General features: G+C 41.0%; 3 protein-coding genes across 3 annotated transcripts in view; 1 reads left to right on the top strand and 2 right to left on the bottom strand.

Moving 5' to 3' along the window:
* The window catches only part of zdhhc14 (zinc finger DHHC-type palmitoyltransferase 14), a 36645-nt gene extending 36213 nt beyond the window's left edge, over positions 1–432 (bottom strand). The window contains exon 1 of the mRNA XM_046836548.1: positions 191–432. Coding sequence (XP_046692504.1) covers positions 191–432 — 242 coding nt within the window. The remainder of the gene's footprint in view (positions 1–190) is intronic.
* A 556-nt stretch (positions 433–988) lies between these two features.
* tmem242 (transmembrane protein 242) lies at positions 989–8388 on the top strand. Its single transcript, XM_046836550.1, has 5 exons — positions 989–1131; positions 1838–2004; positions 2901–3001; positions 6545–6682; positions 6761–8388. The coding sequence occupies exons 1-5, from the start codon at positions 989–991 to the stop codon at positions 6872–6874; spliced, it is 663 nt and encodes a 220-aa protein (XP_046692506.1). The 3' UTR covers positions 6875–8388.
* A 1847-nt stretch (positions 8389–10235) lies between these two features.
* Positions 10236–13995, bottom strand: part of arid1b (AT rich interactive domain 1B (SWI1-like)) — a 71446-nt gene continuing 67686 nt past the window's right edge. The window contains 4 exon segments of the mRNA XM_046836547.1: positions 10236–12694; positions 12777–12907; positions 13051–13155; positions 13158–13812. Of these exon segments, the coding sequence (XP_046692503.1) occupies positions 10964–12694; positions 12777–12907; positions 13051–13155; positions 13158–13812 (2622 nt within the window). The 3' untranslated portion in view covers positions 10236–10963.

Below are 13995 nucleotides of genomic sequence, written 5' to 3'. Positions count from 1 at the left end.
CCGTCTTAGCTGAGATAGAAGCATCTAAGAATCAGTTCTTTATTATTAATACAGTTCCATGATGCAGAACAGCACCTGTGGGTATGAATTGGTGAGAAGCAAGAATTGTTAACTAACCCCCCTCAGATTATCATGAAAGCCACATGTGGGACATCGAGAGTGACTCTCCGACACTCACTGAAACACTTACTCAAACGTGAAGAACAGCCCGCTGGTCACCAGGATCAGCACCATGGTGAGGTAGAAGACGCCGGACTGCTTTGCCATCATGATCCGCCCATCGCAGTAGAACTTGTTCCGGCCTGGGAAGACCTGCCACTTTCTCTTCACTCTCCTTTTCTTGGCGTGCGGGATTTCCATGGACGACGAGTTATGATGAGTGCAGATCTGATTGTACTGACATTCCCTGCTCTCGTCCAGTCCCAGATGCATGGTGCAGGTTCTTATTCCTCAGCCTGATTTAAAACGGGAGAAAGCCAGAAGGTCTATGTGCATGTGGAAAAACATCGCTCCTGATGAACAGATGGAGAAAAACGCGTGTGCTCTCAAAAGAGCCAAAGAGATGCCGTCCTTCTGTCGATTCAGGAGCTTCAGATGAATGGATTCAATGGACTAATGGCATCTAAAGGCAACGAGTTCCTTCATTCATGAATATTTAAAAAAAAATATCCAGACCAAGAAATCCAACTCCCATGCTGGGATTGAAGCTTGATAATCCAGGGTGTTGGTTTCCATCAGGGAAACCATCTGAGCAGCGAGATGCACTGGGAGGAAATTCGAGGAGAAATCTTTTCCTCTATGGGCTTCTCCATGTCTCTGTAAAAGTGCAGAGATGACACTGTGGAATTCACGCACAGACCTCGCTCTCTATTCCTGAGCAGGGAAGCACTTTCCGTCCTTCTAGTGTCCTCCTACATCCGCTGTCTGATCTCCGTCTGCCTGCCGGCTGGTATTCATCTACAGTAACCATCTACCACCAGACTGCAGAATGCTTTCACTGGATTCTGGCTCCATCCAAAACGACGTTTCACCGATGATTTCAGCAACACACACACACACACACACACACACACACACTCGCACAGGGATGCGCGTCTGGATCACATGGAGGCTTCAGTTTCCACTCAGCTGGTATGTGATCATGCAGCTTGCATTTCACAAATCATATCTCGATCCTGAGGGCATCTGAAGAGCTTACTGTAGGCGGGTCCACTTTCTTATTCCCCCCTGGAATATATGGAATATATTTATTAATTTATTATTGAGGATTATAAACCCGACATGAGTCTGGAGTGCGCAATCCTCCGCTGAAACACACACACACACACACACACACACACACACACACACACACACACACTGCACTATGTAGGTCTGTAAAGCCACCTCCATCTAGTACTCTATAAGGACCAAGCAGCTAATATAGGGTTTAAAAAAAAGCTCAAAATAAACAAATAAACAAATAAATACGTTGCATTTATGTGGTGTTAAGTTTTGTTTGTTTGTTTGTTTGTTTTTACATTAAAATACTATTATTTTCGGTCTACCATTTTCTAATAATGTTAATTAGAAATAAATTTGCTGCTTCAAAATAACATTTTTTTTATTAAATATTTTTAGATGAGTTTATATACACAAAATTTAATAGACGTCCTTTTACAAACAGTGTATAATAATAATAAATAATAATTATTATTTAAAAAGCATTAAATTCTATAGAAAATATGAATCATTTTAAGATTTATTTTGCATTCTGGCTACTGTACCTTTATCTCATTTATATATTTATATTATTTATATTATTTATTGCATCAACTCGATTTATTTCCCTCTAAAGTGCACTGGGAGCAGTAGCCGGAACTTGTCTCGAGACAAAAGTTCCGCCGTGTTTCCACCCGGTCTTCTATTACAGCGACACGGACAAGATGGCAGCCGAGGAGCTGAATGTCAGCACACCTGCTGGGGATGAGAGCGTGGAGGAGGCTAAATTACAAGTGTTAAAAGGTGACTATTAAGCTGTTTAAACGCGCAAGAGGAGCAGGAATATAGCGGTAAATTATATTATACAATGTCGATAGCATCGAGCTAGCCAGCTCATTTATGTTGAAGGTGCACAGGCTAGTTAAATCCCACATTCTTTACAATATTGCTTCTTCTAACCTCTATAATCTGTACAATAAATCTACAGGTTATAATTCCTATTAATTTACGAACACTTAGATTATTGTAATATGGGTTCGTTATTTAAAAGTGGACCATACTAATTAGTCTTATTATTTAATTTAGATGTATTGAGCACATTAGGTTCAAATTGTCTGTGGTTTGTGACACAACACAAGAACTTATAAATATAATAGCTATAATAATGATGGGTTGGATTTTTGATAAATGAAAATAATAAAAATCACAGTTCTTGTGGTTGACTATGTACTCCTGGGGTTTCTGGCACCTAATTTGTTTCTCAAAGTACAATTAATTAAATACTAATGACATGAACTACACAGAGAGGATATTCTTATAATAATGGACGCAAATCAAGCATAAAAAAGCAAAACTACACCACAAAGAACCTTCTTCCAGTGAAATCCTTTTTTCTGTAGTGTGTGGAATAAGAACCAGAGCTGTTTGAGAATGTAGTGGTTTCATTAGGTAGCTATAGTCTTGTATCTGTAGAATAGAGTCGTGTTAAACATCGCTTCACCCATTCGTCCTTTCTTCAGGGGTGTCATCTGACAGCTGACCCTGTGCTCCGAATCAAACCGATTATCAAGCTGGGATATATTACTATTATTGCTATTACTACTTAATACATTGTAGTACATTTTGTGGAATTCAGGAATATCATCTGTCACAATCCCACACTGTTTTGTTACACTCATCATCTCCTTTCTCTTTTCCAGGTGGAGCATTTCTGACGACCGTAGCCACCGCAGGAATGATTGCTGGATTCGGCTCGACCCTCGCTTTGGCTAAGAAGAAGAGCCCTGATTGGTTTAATAAGGTGTGAATGGTAACTACATACTATGCACTGATCGGGCAAAGCGTGAAAACTACTTTCAGTTAAAGTAAATAATATGTAGATTATCTTGTTTGGGGCACCTGGTCAGGAAGTGGCATATTTTAGGCAGTTCTTGAAATTTCCATTTATTTTGATTTTCACTTTTATCACTGCACATTGTCTCAAAGCAGCTTTACAGAGATGATGCGGTTATAAAAAGAATGTCTAAGTTTGTCCCTAATGAGTGAGCCAGTGGTGACTGTGGCAAGCAAAAACTCCCAGAGATGGCAAGAGGAAGAAACCTTGAGGGGAACCAGACCTAAAAGGAACCCCCATCCTCATCTGGGTGGCATTCCATTTATTGCAGTTCCATCGTATTGTTGTAGGTGCATAATTGCAACCTTTAGTACTGAGTTATTGTAGCTGACTGTTGATATTTACAGTCCAAATCCATGTTTACAGTTCTTGTGTTGCTCTGTAATTCCATGGATCTTTAGGCTGTTGATGTGGAACCATCCCCAGAAAGCACAGTGTCTCTATTTCAACTCCATCCAGAGGCTCGAGGTCAGAAAATGGACAAGTGAAGACTAACTCACTGGGTCCATGCCTACAGATAAGCTTCTGTAGCCCAAAGAGCTGAAAATGCTGGCTATGGTAGAAAGGAGTCAGAACACACAGTGCATTACTGATCCACCTGGAAAATGCAGGTTGGTGCGGGAAAGGAGACATTTTGGAGCTAGGAGTTGGCGAACCTGGGGCACCGGCAATTGTGGTCAAAAAATTCCACTGCAGAGGTTCATGTATGGTGAAATCACACATTTAATAATTAGCAAAAAAAACTATTACTACAACAACTTCAAAAAGAACACCGTGCACCCCCACGGCTACAACTAATACTTCCAAAATGTCCCCTTTCCCTGTGCCACTCTTTATAACCAGACCTGGAGAATCAAATGTTAACATTTTGGTGGCAGATACAGCACACTATCAGAGGTGTTGAAGAGTCCATGCCTGAATGGTCTGCGCTGTTAAGCAGGGGTGTTTAATGTTATGGTTGATCAGTGTGTATTGGCACTCAAAATGCTCATTTCATGTGATTCCATGAGCTGTTTTTGTTTATTTCGTCCTTGTTAAACTCCTATTCATCGAAGCTATTTTTTGTGTCGTGTTTATTTTCCACACGGGACGTTGTAGGAATTCTGCAAATTAGTGAGTTTACTGAGGAACAGTGCTGTCTTTTGTCACAGGTGTTCTATTTTTAAATCCCATTTTTCTGTGCAAACGCACAACTTCAGCCACGTGTCTTTTTTTTTTTTCAGAGCCACAATTGGATTTATTGCATGTGTGAAGTCCTGCGAGCGTCACAGATGATTCGGGCGCTCTGGGGTTTCTTTTAACCTGATTATCCGACTCTGAAAGCGAGACAGTCTCGTGTTTCTCTCTCTCTCTCTCTATCTGAGCCGGCACGATGGGGTCACTTAAGCCCGCAGCTAATTAACTTCACTTAACTCACTTTTCTTACTTATTGCATTATACAGTTCTATTTCTGAAGGTCCTAGAGAAGAAAACAAGAAACACAATTAGGACGAAAAGCGGCACAGACACTGAATCCACACTGACCTTCAAGAAATGTATAATCTGTGAATACACCCTGAGCATCCTTCCTACATCCTTCTCTTATATCCCATACATCACTTACCTGTGATGTTTTGGATACATAAAACAAGGAGACACTTTGGACCTGCACACAGATAACACTGGCTGAATTTTGCACTTACTAACATCTATTTTTCTATTGAATTGAAGCAAAGTATACAAAGTTCACGGTTCTGTAGGTACCTCGGATTTTCAGTCACGGTTCGTTTCCATTTCGGAATCGAACATAAAATTGCTTGTTGTTTTTATTATTATTATTAACAGTTAATAAAAATGCCTGTTCAGTTTAAAAAAAACAAACAAACAATAGAATAATTGAAATTAATGCAATCCATTTATTTATTTGGTATAAATCGTTGATTCAATTGAGTGATCGATTAAATAGACCCAAATTACATTGTGTATATGAGAATCTTTCACAATAATTATTTAATTTTCTAACGATATGTTCTACGTCACTGTTCTACTTAAATTCAGCAGACTTTAGTAGACGTCTGCATTTAAGAAACACACAGGATATTTATTTATTCTTTCATTGTTTTATCCATAAATGAATTCATTCCTTCCATCCTTTATTTATCTATTCATTCATTTACTCGATATGCAAAATTGCTCTCAAAGTGTGAAGTGGAGACTAAGCAAATTTGCGGTCTGCCACTTAATATTTTCCTGAGGGACTCGGATTTTAACTCACGTTAATGTTCCTGACGTAAAACAGGGATTGCCTGCAGACCATGTTGAAGGCAGACCATTGTAGGGAATGTCTTTAGATTTGGTAGAAATAATTTCCCCTTCACTCGAACCTGTTCCAGCAGGACAATGTCTGCTCCATGAGTATATTCGTAATATGGTTTGGAGTGAATCTTCTGCTATAGAGCTCTGATCTTAATCATATCAAACACCATTTTGATGAAGGTGAACACTGATTGCAGCCCAGACATCCTCACCACACCTCACATCAGTACCTGACTTTACCAACACCCTTGTAGCGGAGTGAACACAAAGCTCATGAAACATAAATCTGAAGGTCAGGTGTCCATGTCCACAGTGTGTTTCTTTTCTAAATACAGTGCGCTTTAGAGTCAGTGTTACAGATTGAACAGCGGAATCTGCCTGTACTGTAACTAATTGAAAAATCAAACTTGTATATATGATCAATATATCATATTGATATGTCATGATTAAATCTTTGAGTAGGAGCTAATGACTGATCAGTCATGAATGGTTCATGAACTGATCAGTTCATTTTCAACAAATTTTTTAAAGTGACTCGGAAGAACGAGTTGTCTCAAAGAGTGATTTGTTCATTTTTGAACGATCGAAGCATCGCAAAATCTTAGGTCGGTCCTCTGGTCCAAGTCGTCCGTTCTTTTGTCACATGACTCCTTTATGCACTATGCAGTTATATATATACATATATTAATGATTTGAACTTTAGTCAGAGTTTGTGTATGGAGACGTGTTGGGGGGATCTGCTCATTGAAAATGTAACATGAAACGATTTTGATTTTGATCAAAGGAACGAAACGAACTGAAGGACAAAAAAAAAAAAAAAGAAATCGCGTTCATCAAAAAGAACCAAGTCATTAAAATAATCTGATCTTCCCATCATTAATAGCCAAAGTGTTTTCTGTGGATTTTTCTACCTGGAGGGTAAGAAATAATGCTTTGTGGGCTTTTTTTTTTTTTGGAGAAATGCAGCATAAACCTTATTCAGACATTTACCATTAGAAAGCCATTTTTGTTGCATACCTATAGTCATTAACGGGTCTGACCAGGTTTCTTCTGCAGATTTAAATGAATTGTGTCCAGTTGCACCCTTTAAATCCAGTATTCTGATTTGTAGAAGGAGATGTGACTGCAGCTGTGTGTATGTGCCTGTGTGTTCAGGGTGTTGTGGGCACGGCGGCGGTGCCCGAGAGCGGTGCGTCGCTAGCCCTGCGTGCCCTCGGATGGGGTTCTCTGTATGCCTGGTGCGGAGTCGGACTTCTCACCTTCACAGTGTGGAAAGCTCTAGGGGTCCACAGTGTAAGTGTGTGTGTGCGACTTTCGGTTTTCCTAAACGTTGCTGAGCGTTTGAATCACAGCTCAATGCTTCTGTTGCAGTTGGTGGAATTTCGACAGAAAATGCAATCCCTGTTCCCTGCCATCCCGAAAAACGCAGACTCCGAGCCGAGCGCAGGGGCTTTCGACTGGGACTCGCTGTTCAAGTCCAAGTGATGTGCAGTTAAAGGGATTTACAGGTTTCCTCACTGGATAGACGACCTGTGAAGGACTGCTAGGTCAGTTGAGAATCGAGTTTCTTATGGTAAGCAGTGGAAGGATGTTCTAGGGACTGACTTTATTGATAATCTTGAATCAGTCTGGAGGAAAAAAAAAAGCAGTCCCTTTCGGGCTTCACTACACTGTGTGTGAGAGAACAAGAATATTAAGACGTCTGACGTCGACGCTCCGGGGTCAAAGGACGTTCTGCTAAACTTTTGCCATTTGGTAGAGGAGCTTTTAGATTGGCTTAAGGAGTTTGGAGCCCATTTGATAAAAAAAAAATTAGTGAATGCTGCTGGATATACAGTATCCCACAAAAGTGAGTACTCTTTTCAAGAAACAAAACTATAGAAAATAAATTTGGATTTATTTAGTCAACGTGCAGCCTGTATAGCAGTACAGATTTACTTAACATACAGCCATTGTTGTCAAAATAACTGGCAACAAAATAAGTACACCCAAAGTGACGTCAAAACTGTGTCCAAAGTGTCAATATTTTGTGCGCTCCATTTTTATCCAGCACTGCTTCAATCCTCCTGGGTATGGAATTCACCAGAGCTGCACAGGTTGTTGCTGGGATCCTTCTCCATCCTTCATAATGACATCACAGAGCTGCTGGATGTTGAATGAGAGAATAGTACTTAAAGTACCCAATTCTAACTACTCTAATACAAGATACACAAATTGATATGGCCCTGTCAAGCAGACAAAACCATGAACATGATGAATAGCTTTAGTTACACTACATACAGCTGTTCTTGTGTTGCCAGTTATTTAGACAATATTGGCTGTATGTTGTTATTTTTAGAGGACAGTAAATCTGTACTGCTATAAAGCTGCACATTGACTAATCTAAATATATCCAAGTTTCATTTCTATAGTATTGTCTGTTGAGAAGAAATAATTAAAAAATGGTGGCTAAAATGTGAGGGGTGTATTTACTTTTGCTTCCAGCAATATAGTAAAATGGAAGAATACACTTTTTAAGTTATAATACCCACCGCTCTTCAAGAATGGTTTTGTTCATTCACCAAGTTGAAGAGGTCTGGGGTGTAGTCTGCGTTCCAGCCCAAAGGTGTTTAGTAGGGTCGAGGTCAGGGCTCTGTGCAGGATGTCTTCATGGAGCTGGCTTTGTGCACAAGGACATTATCAACAGGTTTCAGTCTCTTTGTTTTAGTAAAGAGAAATTATTATGTACAATTGTAAGTGACAGAAGTTTGAAAACAAACCACGTATGAATGCGCTGGTCAGGTGTCCACAAACTTGGGCAGATAGTTTATGAAAAGTGTGTTGCTAGTTAAAGAAAAATGGTAGCATGAAGCACCAGTGCAAACCAAAATGCTAATCTAACCTAAAAAATATTTATAAATGACCCTTTACAAATGTCAAAAATATTTTTGTATGAAACCAAAACAGTATATAATGTTAAATATACATTAAATAAATGTAATAAAGTAAATTTTGTTCGACTGAATGATTGCAGGTCTGTTCTAATGGGTGGGATTGACTTTTCTATACCTCTTGCATGGGAGGGGGCAGGGAAGGGTTTTACCCACACATACATATTAGAGGTCGACCGATTATTTAGCACCGATAGTTGATTGCTGGATCTAAAAATCTATTACTTTCTGGCAAATATCCATACCAATAGTTTTTCCGGGTTGCGTTATACAGTACAAGAGCAGCCTCTATAGGCAAGTCTCTGATGCCATTTGCTGTTTGTCTTTTTTAATTTATTGATTGGATCCAACTTTTTTTTGTTTTATTAATATTATTTATACAATATTAACTGTCATTTTTATTTCATTTAGCACATTTACATGATTATTTTACATGGGTTATGTTTGCTGTTTCATCAAGTAGCCGTTTAAAAAAATTCAGTTGAATATATATCGGTGACTACAATCCAACCTAGTTATCGGTAAAATCAGTTGACCTTGTGTGTGTGTGTGTGTGAGATTATATATATATATATATATATATAATTATTCACAATGTAGAATTATCACATTGTTGCTTTCTTCTGTCAGGTTGCTGAGGCTTAAACAAAATGGATTAGTGTTTGCAAAATGCTTTAAATACGAATTAAAATGGCGGTTTGTCTCGTCTTAAATTGGGCTTACACAAATCTTTTTCACAGAAAATATTATTTGGAACTCAATCAGGCTGTTTGAGGAAGAGCATGGAACACAGCAGAAACACAGCATGTGACACTGCTCCCAGAAATGTAATTTTAACATCAAGCCGACTGAAACACTCTGAGCAGCGGCGTCTGAGCACCTGGATTTAATGACTAGCGCCAGTTATCTAGGAATATTGTGCTGCTGTTGTGCGTTTACTATTTTAAAGTCAATTGATCTCTCTTTCCAGCACATCTGATTCTTTATGTAATATTTGAAAGCGTTGAAGAACTTATGATAGATGCGCAAGTCATGCAAAGAAAATAATGTAAATTTCAATCTTGGAGAATTCACATATTTGTTTAAAACTTTCTATTTATACTAAATTGTTATAAATTATACTAACAATTAAATCAAAGTATTAGTTTGCTTGCATGTCAGCTTATGACCAAACAATGTTTGTTTGTATATGATGGTTTATAGAATAATTTCCCCACATTTTTTATTCCCATCTTTGAATACATCTCGAAGTTCCTATAGAAAGTTTTGGCAATTTAACGGAAAGTTTCCGGCCCTTTTCATCCCTGTTTTTGAACACTTCCGAAATAACAACACACCCCAAAAACAAGGCTTACAATGCTCAACCAGATTTCATGTACATTTACTTTAACATGTGGAACATGTAGCATAAAGGAAAAAAAAAAAAGCGTTCACAGAGTTAATTCTCATTAGATTTGTTGCTCGTCATTTTTTGGGATCAAATTTCCTGGATTTGAGTTTACACTGAGTGACTTTTTTTGTTTTGATGATCCTGTCACTTATTTATTTACTTTTTCAACAAAAAAATAAAACAGACATCCAAGGCCATTTGAGGAACCTGCTCCTATCTGGTTTACAGACTCGTGCAGTAACAGTCCACGCAGGGACGTCCTACACAATGGACGATGGCAATTAAAATTTCATTTTCAGGTTGATAATAATTAGCATTGACTATCATCACTCTGTAGAATACCACGTCTCTTGGAGAAAAAAGTGAAAAGGGGCCTGTTTAATATACAACTGTGTGTGTGTGTGTGTGTGTGTGTGTGTGTGTGTGTATATATATATATATATATATATATATATATATATATATATATATATATATATATATATACACATACACACACGCACACAAACAAATCAGCCTGTAATGAATGAAGAGAAGTGGTAACAAGCGCTTTATAGTTTTGACTGTTGATCCTGTGGTCATACTGGTGGAAGAGAGTAAGAAAGAAAAAAACGAACGAAAAAGAACAGCTCTCACTTTACCCTCACATACTGGTGTGGTTGCGCAGTGCAATACTGGTTATCAGATTTGAATATTGCCTGTGGTAAAGAGTCATTCACATTTGGTAATCCCTCCAACAAGCCATCTATTCCCTATTGCACAATGCTTTATAGAGCTGGATACATGTATATCTTGAGTAAATCAGTGTTTTTTTTTTTTGTTTTGTTTTGTTTTTTTAACACATTGCAAGAGAAGTTCTATCTACAACACATCTCACAATTTTTAAATAAATGTGCATCCCCAAATAAACATAGTCCCACCAGAAACAGCCACAAACAAAGAAAATAAAATCTTAAGAGCAATTTTTTTTTAACTAATACAGTATCTATCAGATGCCAACTTTGGTTGAAACAGAACAAAAAAGTAACAAAAAAAAATAGAAAACACCATGAAATATTAAATATTTGTATTAAAATCATTTAAAAATCCAAAATGAAAAAAAGAAGGGGGTAGAGGAGCTATATATATTCTCTATATAACCGTTTAAGTAAAAACATTTTTTGTCTTTTTCGTTTTATTTAAATAAAAATATAACACAGACGATCTCGATCTGTGTGGCTTGTCCCACTGATTTTCAGGGCTGCCAGGCTCGTGTCACGATCGACCCAGCTTAAACAGAACCTCGCACAAAATGGCTGCCACGCCAGAGTTCAGCACGGATGACAGGGTGATGTCCAGCAGGCGGCTCTCGTACAACACGAACTCTGGCCGGTTCTCCTCAACCTGAGCGATCGCCATTAAAGCTTTAGCAGCCCGGCACATCATGTTGATGCTGGGTGGCTCGGGGTGGCTCGGATGTCCTGCATGCAGCAGGCTATGAGGGCTCTGCTGAAACTGTGCCATGGCGAGACTGTCCTCTAAAAACCCTATCAGGGTCCCGATGCTGCCCTTCTGAAGTGCAATGGCACGTGCGGCCACGGGATCTCCCTGCGCCAGGTTGGCAAGGACGGCCACGGCCATCTCTCGGCACACCTGGCTCTTCCGTTCGCCCACGTGACGCATTAACGTTGTGAAGAGGCGCTCCTGGCGGCTGAAAGGTGGCGTTGCTAACAGCAGGTCCACGTTACAGTCCTGGATACTCAGCTTGCACAAGCACTCCAGCACCAGCCTCTGCGGTGTGAGAGAAGAGAAGCCGCTGGCTGTGCAGAAAGGGTCCTGGGCCTCGGCTGACGGGCAGACCATCCAGTGCAAAAGGCCATCCAGGATGGGTAAGCAGATGCTCTCAGGGTAGATCGACAGATCGAGCTGCCCCGAAATGTTGGCCAAGGTCACCAAGGTGTTCTCGTGCAAAGCACCGAGGCAGTCCCACCACCACTCATCCTTGCTACAAGCCAGACTCCTTTCCTCTTCACGCTGGTAGGTAAGGGGTGTCCTCTTCCTCTTTGGGTGTTCATGGTGCAAGAGGACCAGCTTGCCAAGTATAAGTACCAGCCCTGGATGCCGCGCCATGTCCGTGTCGTTACCTGGGACAAAGGACAGGCCACGGACTATGTTGGAAATGCATATGCAGCGTTTAGCCACCTCATCCTGCCAGTCTTCGGCTGTGGACAGTGGTGCCTCGTCCCAGCAACGTGGTTCATCTTCCAGCTGGGCAATACTGCATGGATTCTCCCTGCTCTGCGAGGTGGTTTCTTTAGCCCCGCTCTCTGCCGGAGATCCGGGATCATCTCCTGTGGCTGTCAGACTCTTATCTGGGACATCCTGGTCTTGCTTATGAGATAATTCCTCCTGACTGGAATCATTGATGTCTCGTTCTCTAAACTCCTCAAGGTCTGTACTGGTCTTTACTGGTTTAGCTTCTGTCTCCCCGTATTTTCTGTCAAAGTAGGTCTGGATGTGGGCGGTGGAGTCTCCTCCGCCAGCCTTCCAGTGAAGCAGCCCACTGGTAAACTCTCCAGCCAAGCCCAGCTGTTCTGATCGGTCTTCCACTAGGTCTGCGATTGCCTCTTGCTCTTCCACTTTTACTGGCACTCTGTCATACTTGCTAGCTTGTTTAGGCCTGGGTTCTGTGGAAGGACAGTCTTCTTTTTGTCCGTCCTTCTCCTGCTCGACTTTTACTTCTGGCTTTGTCTCAAGGGCGTCCGCTCCAGATGTGATGCTGATGACACACTTTTGGGACACTGCTTCCGGCTTCTTGTCTACTTGCTCAGTATTTGAACTGGCTTGTTCCTGATGGTCCAATTTCTCTTTTTCTGCTGGATCTGGGAGGGGGCCGAGAAGTGTCTTTTGGCCTTCGGTACCCACTTCATATTCTTCCAGGATTCCAAAGATCTCAATCAAGCATCTTCTGAAATATTCGACTATCAGTTCCAAGAAACCTGGCAACTAGAGGACAAAGGTATACCACACTTTGACCAATTTGTTTAATTAAGGAGTAACTATTCAAGCGCTAACTTTGGCAACTTACCTGCGACAAGGTAAAAGATGACACTGTATTATCGTCATATAGCAGAATGTTTATGGTGTCCAAAGCCCAAGTGCTCTCTGCTAGCAGACCGGACTTCAGAGACATCATCACACGCCAGGCCTCTGGTGTCCCTACAAGGAAAAGACAATTTTGTGCTGTATCAACGCTACAAACTACAATACTTTTAGTAAAAAATTTTGCCCTAGTACAGAGGGGGAAATTTTACTTCTGTAAGAAACATAGCTATTATTTTTATATTCAGCAAGTCACTTACCGATGTCTTTGGAGGTTAATCTTCGGCGAGGCTTTACCTGAGGCTGTGTAGCCTCAACGGAATCCAGTGGAAAGCTGATTTCCCGGTGTGTGGGGGGGAGGCCTTGCCCGGAACCCCACCAGTCTGAGAGCCTGGCATAGACCCGGGAACCCCTGGTTTTGGCATCTTTGTTGGTGCCATCAAATGTGTTTTATTGGGGGACATGGAACCTCCCATGGGTCTGGGAAAAGGTGCTGGACTTGGTGCACGGGCGATGTGATTTGGCATGGCTGGAGGAGACTGGTAAGAGGACGGAGGCTGGCGGTTTGTAATAGGTGGCATGGAGCTTGCAGAAGACTGAGAAGGATAAGGCGACTGACGCTGACCCGGGTGATTTGTCCACTGACTGTCCTGATTTGGCCTGCCCTCAGGGTCATCTGCACGACTCATGGAGGGGTATGGCCCATGGCCTTGTCTGCTGGGGTAAGGGTAACCCATGTCGGTCCTTGGGTGCCACATGTTACCTTGAGGGGGGCCTCCACTGGGAGTGGAGGATGGTCCTCCACCCATCATGCCATGCTGAGGAGGTCCCTGTCCCCCATGCTGCATGCGTTCACGGTTATATGGGTATGGGAACTGTCCCTGCATAGGTCTTCGCTCTGGAAATCCACCATACTGCCCATACATATCTGGCTGCTGGCCACTAAACTGCATGCCATAAGATTCCCCCTCATGTCGTTTTGTGGGAGGCACATACATCCCTTCACCAGGTCTCTTATAGCCCTAAAGAGCAACAGAAGAGCTTTTCAGGACATTTTTACAAAATAGCCAGACTGAATATAACTTGCCTTGAGAAAACTTCACAACCTGCCCCTTTACAAAAAGTTAATTTGATACTAAATGCAACTTGTGGTCCAGAAAATGGAGTATTTCATAAATATTATCTAAATACTGACTAGTACTAAT

Source organism: Silurus meridionalis, chromosome 23 (assembly GCF_014805685.1).
Source record: "Silurus meridionalis isolate SWU-2019-XX chromosome 23, ASM1480568v1, whole genome shotgun sequence".
Taxonomy (NCBI): Eukaryota; Metazoa; Chordata; class Actinopteri; order Siluriformes; family Siluridae; genus Silurus; species Silurus meridionalis.
This window is presented reverse-complemented; position numbering and strand designations above follow the sequence as displayed.

What these genes read in the sequence shown, in the direction of transcription:
- tmem242 (XM_046836550.1), top strand. Translation starts at nt 989, where the DNA reads ATGCTTTCACTGGATTCTGGCTCCATCCAAAACGACGTTTCACCGATG. An exon ending in CTTCAGTTTCCACTCAGCTG is followed by an intron (nt 1,132 to 1,837) that starts GTATGTGATCAT and finishes TTCCCTCTAAAG; the next exon opens with TGCACTGGGAGCAGTAGCCG. An exon ending in AAGCTCTAGGGGTCCACAGT is followed by an intron (nt 6,683 to 6,760) that starts GTAAGTGTGTGT and finishes CTTCTGTTGCAG; the next exon opens with TTGGTGGAATTTCGACAGAA.